This window comes from Lepeophtheirus salmonis, chromosome 7 (genome assembly GCF_016086655.4).
Source record: "Lepeophtheirus salmonis chromosome 7, UVic_Lsal_1.4, whole genome shotgun sequence".
Lineage (NCBI taxonomy): Eukaryota > Metazoa > Arthropoda > Copepoda > Siphonostomatoida > Caligidae > Lepeophtheirus > Lepeophtheirus salmonis.
Window position 1 is genome coordinate 29066584 of NC_052137.2, and position 14095 is coordinate 29080678.

At 32.9% G+C, this 14095-nt stretch overlaps 1 protein-coding gene across 1 annotated transcript; it reads right to left on the reverse strand.

The window, feature by feature from the left end:
* Positions 1 to 303: 303 nt before the first annotated feature.
* LOC121122182 (solute carrier family 35 member G1) lies at positions 304 to 4986 on the reverse strand. The gene is made up of 5 exons (XM_040717188.2): positions 4489 to 4986; positions 3959 to 4429; positions 3647 to 3898; positions 2002 to 2276; positions 304 to 967 (listed from the first exon to the last, which is right to left on the reverse strand). The coding sequence occupies exons 1-5, from the start codon at positions 4801 to 4803 to the stop codon at positions 760 to 762; spliced, it is 1521 nt and encodes a 506-aa protein (XP_040573122.1). The 5' UTR covers positions 4804 to 4986; the 3' UTR covers positions 304 to 759.
* Between the last annotated feature and the right edge of the window lie 9109 nt (positions 4987 to 14095).

Below are 14095 nucleotides of genomic sequence, written 5' to 3' on the forward strand. Positions count from 1 at the left end.
TTTCTTAATTTATCTGCAACAACGTTTTTCCCTTCATTTGTTTGTTGGAAACCAGGATGATTAACGATCGATTTTAATCTAACTTGATAGGAAGATTGAATATGATCACAGTAATAGGTCATTCAATTTTGATAGGTGAAGGTCAATGTAGCAAAAAACGTATAAAATGAATATTGGAGCATACATTTAAAATAAATTGAGACACATAGCTCAATTTGATTTTAGGCGGAGGTTTTGCGCTCTACCGAGTGGCCATTCTAGTTCAATATTGTGTTTATGTTGATGCAGAACATATAATATATGTCTTTTGTTTTAAGATATATCTATATTTTTATTTGAAACGGTAGAGCTCAAAGAAACCCAAAGGCAAAATTAGTACATTTATAAATATTAAACATTCCAAGACGTCTTTTCTCTAAAAATAATTTATTGGAATTGATTTTTCTTCTTTTCCTACATATCTTTAAAAAAAAGAAAAGATTCAGATTTCCTCCCGTGTAAAACATGACGATTACAGGTGTCTTGGAATACACACACCTTACAAAAAATAATCAAGAAATATGTATGTACATAAATACATTTGTACACAGGTACAATAGCCTAATCCGTCATAAATTGCTTTTCAAGAAATGTAAAGTAATAATCCCTACTTCAAAAAAGAAAAGACATCATTTAACTTACTGATTATAATGGCTTGAGAGTCATTTTATATTATATATACATAAATAATAAATAGTTTTTTTTTTTTTTTTTCAATCACTAGCACCAGCCATAGGAACCAAATGTTGTTTCAAGAATATGTAGAAACGCAGTTTCCATGGCCATTGTAAAGACTGCTAAAATAACTACGAACGCACCCAGTATACTCGTCCAAAGTGGAATGTCTCCAAACCAAACTATTTGTATGACATATGCCACTGCTATATCCATACTCCGTGTAACGGATACAACTCCAGCCGTTTCATATCTTTAAAATATATAATATTACTTAGTATACATCAATAAATTTTGTTTTATATTGAGATGAATAAACGAAAATTGCCACAGCTATATATAAAAGAGTGTTCTGAAAACTTTCAAACATCAACATGTAGATGGCAGCACTCTGTAATAAAAGCTAGTTAGATATATCTAGCATCTGTTGCCAGTCACTTAGTAAATTTTCAGCCATTTGGAAGCCACAGTTGCTATATAAGTGTTGTTTGAGTGAGTTAATCTGAGTACTTTTGTGAAAATGAACATAATCGAGTATCGATCAGTTATTAGATATTTCTATTTGAAAGTGTAAGCTTTAAATAGAGTCAAACAATAGCAGATGTATAAAAACTTGTTTTTTTAATTTGACGTCTCCAACTCAATCCAACTCGGAGTAATTGAGCCACAAACAAAAAGTACTTCGTGAATAGTTATTTTGTATAGAAAAACGTCAAGTATCATTTGGACTGGTTACAGAGATGGGAGGATTGCTGGGAAACGTGCGTTGAGTCACAAGGAGACTATGTTGGAGAAAAAAAATCCTAAAATTTTTCACAAAAACACTCACATCAATTTACTCAAACGACTGTAACCTAACAACTGATCTTCCAAAATGGCTGAAACTTTGGGGAGTAACTGTCAATAGAAGCTAGATAAATGTAACTAGCTTTTATTTACGGGTGCTGCTATCTTCACGTTAAGGTCGGAAACTTTTCAAACCTCCTTCGTACGTATACAAACAATTGATTAATGAAAACTTTGCATATTTTAGTCTTCAAAACTCTCTATCAAAATCAAGAGGTTTTGTGATTAAAAATGTGTCGTATTTGTAGGAGTGAACATTTTGAAAGGACAAAAATTGCTAACATGGCATTTTTTAACCCCAAACAATAAACAATTTAAATCACAAAACCTCTTTATTCTCACCAAGGAGGGATTTGGAGGTTTGAAGATTTCTAATATGCAAAGTTCCTTGAAATGTGATGTACACGCATTATAAATGTGATAAACCGCCTTTAGGATTACTTAAGAGCTAAAGCAAGAAGTGATTGTCCAAGTAGGCCAAATACTCCTACAAGCACTGCATAAACCCATTCTTCAATCGTTTCTGGTAGAACAAAGGAACCAACCAAAGGGACGATGCAAGAGCTCATAACACAGGACATAACACTAAATGCAAATATCAAAACGGAGAAATGAACATCTCTCAGTTTTCTCATGCAAACAAAATTTGATGCCGTAAGGATAGTTCCTCCTAGAGCAGCTCCATATCCAACCATATCGTATTCATGCCCTTGATCCTGTACAAGAAAATATAAAGAATATTTCATTTTTGGGATGTGTTTCTTAGTGATCACTAGGGTTGTAAAAACCAAAGCTTTTTTAGCGGCCGAGTTTTTGTTGTTGGCTACATGATCAGTGTTTTTATTTTTATTTTCTAAAGCTATTATCATAATACTTTCATTCTTGAGGAAAGAACATCTAAGCATAAAGTGTAACCAAGAGTGAGTGTGCTCATGAATGAACCCTGAGGATTTGTTTGGGATAAGGTTAAGTCAGGGTTTGACTAACTACGTGGATCTTTTGGAAAGTCCGCGCAAAGTCCAAGAAATGGCTCTACTGGTGCCTTTCTAGGTTATCTTTAGTTAGTAGCATCTTTTGGAAGAACACACTGTAATTTACAGCCAGATCGGTATATTTCTTCCTCTTTGGCATTCGATAGAATTGAGGAAACAGCCGGAAAGATTATGGTAACTGTCTTTTGGATTCATAAAGAATAATCCACATTGAATATGTAGAAAAGGGTTAAATTATTACAGCTGCATATCATTCATTGTTATTGGACCGTTTGAAAACTGAGCTGCAAGATAAACGCTAACGATTGTCACACAAAAAATCATTTTCCATCAGTGCAATGCAGCAGCTCTCACCTCAGCAGTTGTGGTCACAAAATTAAGGGAAATAGAGTTCCAACTCGAGATACCCACAGCACAAGCAATCTCACGCACCTTCACTTTTCTGTCATGTATCCCCGTATCATTGATTTTATCAATGATTTCCGGAGTAAAAACCTATACCCGGCGTACATAACGTTCTGCGTCAATTGTGGCCATATGGCCAGAGGTGCATAGTCTCCATAATGTTTATCAAGCTTCTTTTTAGTCTCCTGAAGCTATTGCCTTTCAATAAATAATGTTTCATCAAGGCACGAAATACTTTTTCGTCCATTTTTGAAATCAATTCACGTACTCGATTCAAATGAATGCCAAACAGAATTAAGTTGACCAATGTGGCTAAAAGTTGGTGTATGGGCCTCCAAGAGATGTTAGTAGCTTAAAAAACCTCGATACGCACCAGTAGTGCCATCTCTCGGACTTTGCACGGACTTTTCAAACAACCCTCGTATGAGTAGAATTCAGGATCGATATAGAAGTAATTCCTGCCTATGTCCTTGCTAGATACGGAGTGGAACTTGTGTTTATTTCCCTCATCTCATAGGTGTTCTCATCTAATTTAATGAAATGTCATGACAGCTTAGATACTCTCCTATCAAATATTTTTTAAATTTTAGGTTTACCATGTTAGTTTTGGGTTGTTGTTTTGTTTTTTTACATACTGAAAATCCTTACAATTTACAGCCCTAGTGATCACCGTCCTTAACAATTCACACCTGTCCCATGGAATTGTCTTGATCTGAGAAGATAAGTTTATGGAGAAAGGGAGGCTTTGCAATGAGGACTACACCCATAAATAACATTGAAATTACGACCACACGAAATAAACCGCAATGCTCTCTTAATAGTATATGAGAAAATATCATTACGAAAATAGGTGAGCAAAATATAATGGTGGCTGCATCCCCAACAGGGAGTCGAGCAAATCCAATGAAGATACATGTGACAGTCAAACATCCGATCACACCCTGAAAAACATTAGCAATAAAGTAATAAATATTTTAATAAGATAGACGGAAATAACTCACTTGCAAATAAACTAATACCCTCACTCCTTTGGGACCCAAAATAGAATTCCCACTACAGAGTACAAGGGGAAGTGTTAGGACCAACTGTATAACAGCTCTAAAGACGAGCACCTCAGATGGATCTATTCTAGCCAGTAACTTGACAGTTACAGAGCAAAGTGTAAAAAATAAGCCACTAATTGCTGCTAAGAAAATCCCAATGAACTTTCCAGAAGGATCCTCTGAACTCTTCTTACTTTTCTTCTTTTTCTTCATGGGATCATTTTCATCATCCGGACTTGAGGGTCCGGATGAGGAAGAGGAAGAATTCAACTTTATTTCTTTTAATTTTGCTCCCTTAAAACTCTTTTCAAAAATTTCCTCATCTTCAGAGTCTCGCCCCAATGACTCAAGAGCATTATAGCGAGTTGGTTTTTGTACAAATTGCCTCTTAGTCATCCACTTGAGTGGTGCATTGGAATCCAAGACCACCTAATACAAGAGGATGAATAGTTATAAAATCTAAAGCCCTTATACAGCTTGTTGTCTACCTGACCACCACCATTAGATCCTTGGACGTCTTCCTCTGTTTCTAGCCGAGTATAACCGTCAGTTGAATTTCTACCCATATTAAGAAGATTTCCAATGTTTAATCCATTACTTTGTTGCTTCCCATTTATAGAGAGCTCGGACTCCTCGATGAAAAATCTCTGCATGAAATGGTACATAAGGTTTTTACGTATTTTATCCAACGAGGATTCATATACGGATTCTTCATCAGCAAACTTTTGTTTTTTGCTAAAGGAAGTCTCCTGATGACTCCTTGAACTTTCTTCTTCATGACGTTTCAAGCTCAATCGATCCATGAAGAAATAAGAGACAAAATAAAGTGACAGGTTGATTCGACTTTTGATGGCCTTTGGCTAAAACAAAGTAAATTATGAAAATTGGTATATCTAGGTTATCATTAAAAAGATTTCGAACTGAACTCTACAACGAATACAATGAAACTGCAAAGATCGCTTTCACATTAAGAGAAAAAACACATTATCCGGATTTATATCTAGTTTCATAGAGTCGTCTTAATGCAAGTATCAAATTTTAACGTATTTGTACTATTAAAGTTAAAACACGGGTTGTGTTGTATTTAGTTAATACTTTCAAATTGAAAATAAACATCTGTGATATTTCATTTCATAAAAGGAGTTAAAAAAGATTTCTCATTCCTCGAAATTTATGCCACATAGGGCTATAAATAACCTTGCATTCAGTGTGCAAATTCATAGAAAACACACGTTGACAATTTTCCCTTCAAACTTCACATCAAGAAATGCAGCAACAATTTCAATTATTTAAAATATTCATATTTCATTGAAAGTTGGCATTGATAATAATTCTATGAATATAAATATTAGTTTTGAGACTCGGTGCGGGGACGATATTTTTTTTTTCCAGTTCGGTCAGAAGTGTTGTTTTCCATACTGATTTGGGCTGATATTTTGGTTCAGACCGTAAACACAGACCGTTGAACGAAATTCAATAGTTTTTCAAACGTGGGTCGATAGTTTTGGGTCTCAATCTATGGACTCATTTTCTCCCTTATCCCGATGGTTGAATTGTAAAATTTGATTTATGTAAAAAATTTAAAGTCATATTTATTTATCTTTAAAAAAACCTGTCATTTTATTAATGATCTACAGGGTTATATATCGATTTTAACATCATAACAGTGTGTGCCTTTTAAGGAAACCCTGAGGAGAAAAATAAATGTTGGTGCTCATATAAATTTATAAAAATATTGGATAGCAATTATATTTAACTAAATTTGTTAATTTTACTTAACAGCTGTAATGTCCAGTATAAGGATGATATTACGGAAAGGAAAAAATCCTAATTGATTGTTTTACTTAGTATGCACCAACATTCATCTCAATATTCCGTCATAAACATAGAGATCTTAAAAATGTGTGTTTTTCCACAATAAATCGGGCTCCAATTACTCGATTTGGACAGCACCAAACTAGATCATTTAAGATTATAGTATGACACCGGATTTGTTAACATTAATTGAAGCTCTCCAGTGTCATTATCTATGGAGTTTTTTGCGCCCAAGGGCATTCACCTGGCACGGAGGTACACAATAATGACCGCACCGCGATTATACTCAGAAGACACATGAAAGAACTCATATATTTTTTTAAGTGAGTTTTGTTAGCTAAATCTGATGAGCATACTTTCAAAAGCATAGATCTCAGGGTGGCAAAGGTATTGAGGTCTAAGCTTTTTGATGGATTTAAAGTCCGCACCTTGTATGCAAGTACATACAGCACAAAATGTCATAAACATATTTGAGTCAATTATAGGCTCATTATTCAAATTTATGGCATAATTGAAGATACCCAAGAACTTTAGCTTTCATGAAGGTCCTTTATTTGATTTAAAAGACTTATATTGGCCCGGATGAGGCCCATTTCACTCCCAAATGATATATAAGAATAGTTTTTGATGGAAGTACAGGAATATTGGGTGGGTACCCCATATGTAATCCGTTCTCAATTTTGAGAAAAATCATTCTTCCTTACTTTTGAGTTAACGGGCCATGTCAGTATCTAAAAATAGAGAGGAATACTGGAGTACGCGTTTGTGAGTCCAGTTGCAAGACTTAAATAAATAAATATATAATTAAACTTACATTACTCACACGTGGTCTTCAGAACTCCTTTACAAACAAAAGTAAACAGATTGATTAACAATGGAGTAGCGTAGTAGTGGCGAGTAGGGGGAGACACGTCAAAATTCCAAAAATAATATTTTTAGGATTTATTTTTAGAACAAAAAGTCCAACATAATACTCTGATCTATTATTAAAGTAGCACAACATTCTCCAAATAGGTTTATAAACAGATCGAAAGTGAATTAATAACTTTAAATAATAATTAAGGGGTTGCAGGGCGTCCACTAAATTATATCCGTGGGGGGTGTTTTTTGAAAAAAAAAATCCATAATTATTCCCTACAAATAAATTTTTTTAGAAAAAAATAAGAAAAATTAAATTTTTTAAATAAAATTAAAAAAACCATAGCTATTCACATAAAATAAATTTTTTTAGACAAAAATTTCAAAACCAAAATTATAAATCTTAAACTATATCAAAAATAATTCCAAAAATGAAATTTTACATATGGAATTTTTTGGAAAAAAATTCAAAAATACATAGATATTCACAAAAAATCTTTATTTTTTGGAAAAATATATAAAAAATTAAAATATTTGCAAAAAAATTTCAAAATTTAAACTTTAAATATTAATTTTGTAGGTAAAAAAATCAAAAATCCATAGGTATTCAAAAAAAAATTAAATTTTGTGAAAGAATTTTCAAATATACCAAATACCAAAAAAAACTATTAAGAATCAACAATTTCTTAATTTTGGAAGGGGCTGCACCCCCATCCCCCCTCCTGCATACGCCCCTGAATTGATCCCTCATATTTAGTAGCTAATCGGGCATGAGCTTTGTTTCCTAATATTAGTTTATAATTAGTAATAGAACGATCAATCGGAATGGGGTTATTCTTCTGGAATCAACATTTGGAAAATATTGTTTAATTTCAGAGTCTTTTGTATTATTATTTATTATTTGTATCAGACTATTGATTACTTTTCTGAGTTATGGGTATTGGGATCAGAGTAATTCTTGCCAATGTCGTTATTTATTTCCTTCTCTCCCTTTTCTCTTGTCACAGCTGATTGTAGCTGATCTCCTCTAAAACATTTTTTCTAATTGTCAGGGTTACCATGTTGATTTTTGGTTTCTTTCTTTTTACATGCCCATTATACCCACGATTTTCATCAGTATGAACTATATATATCAAGCCTTCCCCCTTATGTAATAAAAATGCGTAGAGTTAACAGGTACATATATGTATAGAAACATAAACTGGGAACACAAATCTCGAGTTTCATAATCATAAACACCAATTCTGCCTTGTGAATGAATAGATTGCATTCGGTGTCAAGAATTTGTAGAATTCCTTCAAAATCTCACTCATTGTATGATCCTTGCTCTAGCCAGGGATGGTATGGAGTCTCTTTCATCAACTTTTAAAGACGTGTTATAATTGTTTTTGATTATCTCTAATACTGTTTTTCTCCATTCCATTTTTTTGTATCAATGTATCAAGCATGTAGACTATGAGCCAGAGAGAGTTTTTTTCCTCTCAGAATGATCTTGAGTATACTTTGCAGGTGTTCCCAACCCATCCGACTCCTTGAAAGCCTTAGCAACATTATAAACAGTTTATTTGGGCAGCTTCATAAACTAACAATATCCTTGGGCATGCGCCCAGCACGGAGGCACACAATAATGGCCAACTCAGCGTTGGTACTCTGATTACGCCTCAAGGATTTTTATTATAGAGTTTGCTCAACTAAATCTGATCAGAAGACCTTCATAAACATTGATTTCAGGCTTGCCTAGATATTGAGGTCTAGCTTGTTCCAGATTTAAAGTTCCCACCCTGTATGTAAATGTTACGTATATTTATAAGTCTGTTTTTGATGTTATCACACATGGAATCCAAAACAGTCAAACAGATCAGTCTGAAACTTTCTACATCCCCTTCTCTCAATCTCTTTTTTTTCTACCTTCATTCTTTGTTTCTATTCCTCTTCAATGCGGGCACCTTCTGCTAGTACTAAATATACGTATACCAATCTTTATTGATAAATTATCCACATTGTATAGAAATAGTCCAGATCCGTTCATACTTTTTCCATTCATCCCGTCATTTCTGAACAATATTTGTACAGGAGACGAATCCTTAATTTTTTAGGAAGATGTTGATTGAATTACTTTTCATTACTCCATCAGAATAAATCAGAGTCAACCAAATGTGACGTCTTGTTATACTCCTTCTGTCAGCTGATATATTTGCTCAATCAGCTCCCTATATTTCTTTCGAGGTATAACCGTATATTAGCAGCTCATTTCTTTCATAGAATCATACAAAATTACATCACGTTTATAGTATACATACAAATATGAATTATGACCCAAAACTATTTATTTCGAAACCTTAATGATATGCGAATATGTTCAAGTTGGGAGGAGTGCAATGGAATACATATTGATAAGTACCATGGTTAAACCCAAAACACTCCATATTTATGAGGTATTTATGATTCTCTATTACTATGGACAATAGCCAAGGATGATTTCCTGAAGAAAGAAAGAAAAAATGTTAAGAACTGAATATATACTACTTCTAGAACATTTTAAGAAACATATTCCTAAAAATTCCTTAAGAGTCATAAAATAATTATTATGAGTGATTTGTATGTAAATGATTTTTACTTTCAGAGTCTGTGATTGGCTATTTCGAATATAAAGGAGAATGAACAAACTTATGAGGATAATTAATTTTCATATCCAAAGTTACTGCTTATTAGGATTGTATCATAGAATTTCTCAAACTCGAATAAACTCGACAATTTCCTTAAAAATAATACAACTTGCCTGAGATATGACACTATGCATATAGATGCATAAAATATATCCTGCGGTATGTAAAATGAATAAACGGAAAATGAATGTGGTAATCTTGACAATTAAAAGAATGTTTCCAAAGAGAGCAGATTAGTTGTCATGACCTTTTATAAGATCAGCTGCAAAGCAGCCGTGAGTCGAAGGAAATAAACACAAATCTCACTCCGTATTTAGCAAGGACATTTTATGTGTTGGAATTACTCCGATGTCGATACTTAATTATTCACCGAGTCTAACATGGAATTACAAACTCTCTGACCAATCATCATTGTTACTCTCCATCTTTCATGAGAACATGCATTAGTAATTACTTTATACTTAGATGTTCTGTCTTCAACAATAAAAAGATAATTTTAACAGCTTTGGAAAGAAAAAACTAGAAAAAGCCGTTCCGGCGTTTTAGGGTATTCATTAATGTTGAAACTCGGTCCAGCTCCGATTTTTTTTTTTCGGTTCGGTCTTAAGTGATTTTTTCTAGACCGATTTTCGGTCCAGACCGCCGTTTCATACCGTGGAACGATTTTTTTCCGTCTAACTTTGTGGACCGATTTTTTTTCGATCTAACTTTATTGACCGATTTTTTTCAGTCTTACCCTATGGAACGATTTTTCTCATATATTGTAAGAGACTAATTTTCTTTTTCTAGATCAACCGTCATTGATTTTTCAAAAAAAATCTCAGAAGTAAAGGATATAGTCTAGAGCAAATACTGTACACATATTATTATATTTATTTATTCGTTCGATTATTCTAACAAATCAGTTTGAGTTATAAGTAATGAGAATCCGTTTCCTCGCGCATTAGTTATATTATTTATTTTATTATTAAGTGGACTAATATGTTAGAGAGAATCGAAGTAAGATACTTTTAACTTAATCATCCATCTCAAGAGATGCTCGTATTCAGAATTTCATATTCCACAAAAGACGGCGGGATTCAAATTCTTCCAAGCTATCTCTGTTTAAACATGGTCTGTGGTCATTGTATTTGAAAATGCATATGTTGTAAGCAATTTATCTATAAAATAGCTCTAGTTTTTTTGGGGGGGGAGGGGGGGGCGAAATATACCGAATTTTTGCTTTGGACCGACCTAGACCGAGTTTTTTTGTTGTGCCGAATTAGTTTGGTCCAACAAAAAATATAACGGTCTCAGATCAGTCTTAGATTTCCAGACCCAAACCAAAGGCTAGTATTTATACACCTCGACTATACAACAACATTTTCGACCGTTGGCTAAAAACCACATTTATTATTGTTATGTAAGCCATAGAACACGTAAATGACAATTAAAACCTTCAACCGCAATGTGTTTGTCCTTCGGACACTTTCTTGCATTACGTCTTAAATAAAAATAACAAGTGTGAGTTTGAGCTGTTGGGCGTTCCAAGTCTTGAAGTTTGTTGCATACATTCTGTAGTTCATATTTTTTTTAATTTTCTGGCTGACATTCCACTTTTTCATACTGATAAAATATGGGCCCTTTCTTCAAATGACGGGATTTCTTTAGTAAATATCAAACCTTTTTGATGTCTTCTTAATAAACTGTCAAAATATTTTATCTAAAGACGTTTTTTAGATGAAAAGAAAAAGTTTAATATATTTTTTTTAAACTTAAGCTTTTTATTCTACTCAAATATGAAACTTTTTTTTAAGGGGAACATTGATAGTGTTCGCCACAACTTTTATTCAATATGTGAGTCCTCAGCTCTAATAACTATATAAATTAGAGGATTAAACCCCTTTCAGACCTTGACAATATAGTCAGACTCGAGCTTGGTCCACTCCTTCTTGATGGAAGCCCCTAGAGACTGGAGGCTCCTTTGAGGATTGGCACATATCCTTCTCCTCCAGCCTTGCATATATTTAAAATACAAGGGGTTCGCCGTTTGGAGAGGAGTTTATTCATTGGAAACTACTCTACTCTTAACCATTATATCATCCCCCCCCCTTTGTGGCAACAGGCTCTGAACTTGATATTCAATTACTCAAACTCGAGAGTTACAACTCGAAGACAACACTAACACTACTTATTGAAGGAGGAGGAGAAAAAAAGAGGACTTGATCGATTATCCTTCAGGGTTTTATGAATAGTGGTCAATTTAATTTTACATTCATATAACCAGGTATGTTATATAGGGGACCCCTCTTCATTATTACATACTAACAATCATCCATTTCGAACCCACATAATATGTAATAAAGAATGAGCCCGAGAGGGAAGAAAATTAACATTAAATTACGATGTATCTTTAACATAAAATATATATATTTTTTTTTTGTTATTTTGTCATTTACTTTTTAGTCAATAATGATTAGGTATATAGGAAGAAGGAATTATATCCTCTCCTCTAATATGGTTGTAAATTCATAATATATAATAAATCCCTATATCACACAAAAAAAAAAAAAAATGTTTTCTTAAAACAACTTCTTAAACAGAGACATGTTAAAATACGTACATAATTCATATATATACATATGGTTGGTCATTAGGGTGGGACTAAAATCGGAATTAGGGAAATATCAGTGACAGGAAATTTGTGATGCCATGACATATTTTCAGTATTTTGGGGCAATCCATCATGTTTACTAATAAGTAATGGTTTTGAACTCGAGGAAAGTGGCGCCATCTTGCATTTATTATTTTTATTAGTAATTTGTATACTTATCACGGCGTTATCTCTCTAACACAAAAGCATATATTGTATTATATTGTCAGCTGTCCATGTTTCTTTTTCCTTTCTACTAATCAGTAGTGATGAAAATCTTGTATATTTTTTAGCCAGCCCGATTTTTTTAAATTGATAATATGAAGAATGAATTTTCTTTTCCTTGGTTTTCCTTAGTTAACTTCCTTTCCTACAACATTTAACTAAATTCAAAACCTAATAGAACATTCTTGTGTGCTCAAAAAGATGGAGAGTACCCGTGAAAATTTGTAGAACTTAGAGGAGAATTGAATATCGAAAGATTAGATAAATCATTCTTGCCACTCATTGTTTATATCCTTCTTCCCCTCCTCTCTCGTCCCAGCCAATTATGGCTGATCAAATGAAACACTATGACTGCGAAATTGCTTCCCTCAAAAAGAGTCTTCAAATTGTCAGGGTTATCATATTCAAATTCAGTTTCTGTCTTTTTACGCATGCCCAAAATACACACAATTTTCAGCACTACTAATCAGTATCCTGAACATTGATTGATTGAATTTGAATTCACTCATGTTAGGCTATTCCCCAAGAATTATTGAATAATAATTCCATAATTGAGAATGTTCGTTGTTTACTTATATTGTTTTGCAAACAAAGCGGCAGAGAGTGGCGCAGTCTTGCGGTCCAAAAATACAACTCCCTCAATGATAATATAATTCAATACAAAATGTAGGATGCTGTGAAAAATACATGTTACGTCCCCAAGCTATAGACCTGTTAGATAGTATATTTTTTTATTTTTGCTCATGGTCTATTCGATAATTACCAACTGATTTTATGCCTGTTTTCTGTTTCTTTTCGAAGGATAGGTTGCTTGACGTGATACAATACATACATGTTAAAGCTGAAATGATGGGTCCCAGAAATCAAATATTGTATTTTTCATTCGAGAAACAATAATACCATGATAATTATACTTAATTAATAATCACAAAGTACATTAATTACATGAAAAAATAAACATCTTAAAAGTATTTAGTATGTATTGCAGAACCTCCTAAAACCTTCCCCCCCTTGAGCATATACGCTTACACAAACTATTTAAATATCAAATCATGACTCCGTAATCAAAATTACAAAATTTGATTAATCCTCCTCAAAGAACGACCCACCCTAATTTACATTGTACAGCTACATAGAGATATAAATCAACTTTTGAAGACAATAATAAAATAAAATAGGGAATGTTTTTTTTTTTTGAAGGAACAGGTGTTTTTTCACTTTGTCAATTATAAGGAATAAAAATATGTACAACGTTCCAAGAATATCCATATATTATTTATGTATAGGGAATGTTTAATATCTAGCACATCTTGTTAGCTGATTCTAGGGGCTAGTATCGATATGGCTTGTTTTTTGGAATTTTTGCTTAGAAAATTCCAAAAATCTTATGAAAAAAATCCCAAAATTAAAATCTTTTTGAATAAAAATTTCAAAAATTAAATTTAAAATATTGAATTATTTGAAAAAATTAAATTTCAACAATCCATAGCTATTTACCAAAAATTAAATATTTTACAAAAAAAATTGAAAAATTATATTTTAATAAATAACTTAATGGGGGAAAATCATAAATCCAAAGCTACTACCAAAAAGTTAAATTTTTTTGAAAAAAAAAAAATCAAATGCTTAATTTTTTCCTCTGCTGCATAATTTGCTCATATGACGGAAAAAAATCAACTAAAAATACCTTAATTTGGGGAAAGGGGTTATATACTCTCCAGCCCAGCCTCTGCAGACGGCCCTGAATTATATACCGAGAAAACGATACAAATAGTGTTGTGTCAGTCCTCATTTATTGCGTTTAGTCCAGTCTAGTCTTAGGACAAGTTTTATCAGACTTTCGTACCGGTCCTTAAGACTGTTAAGATTGTCGATACTAGAACTGATTTAAAAAAAAAA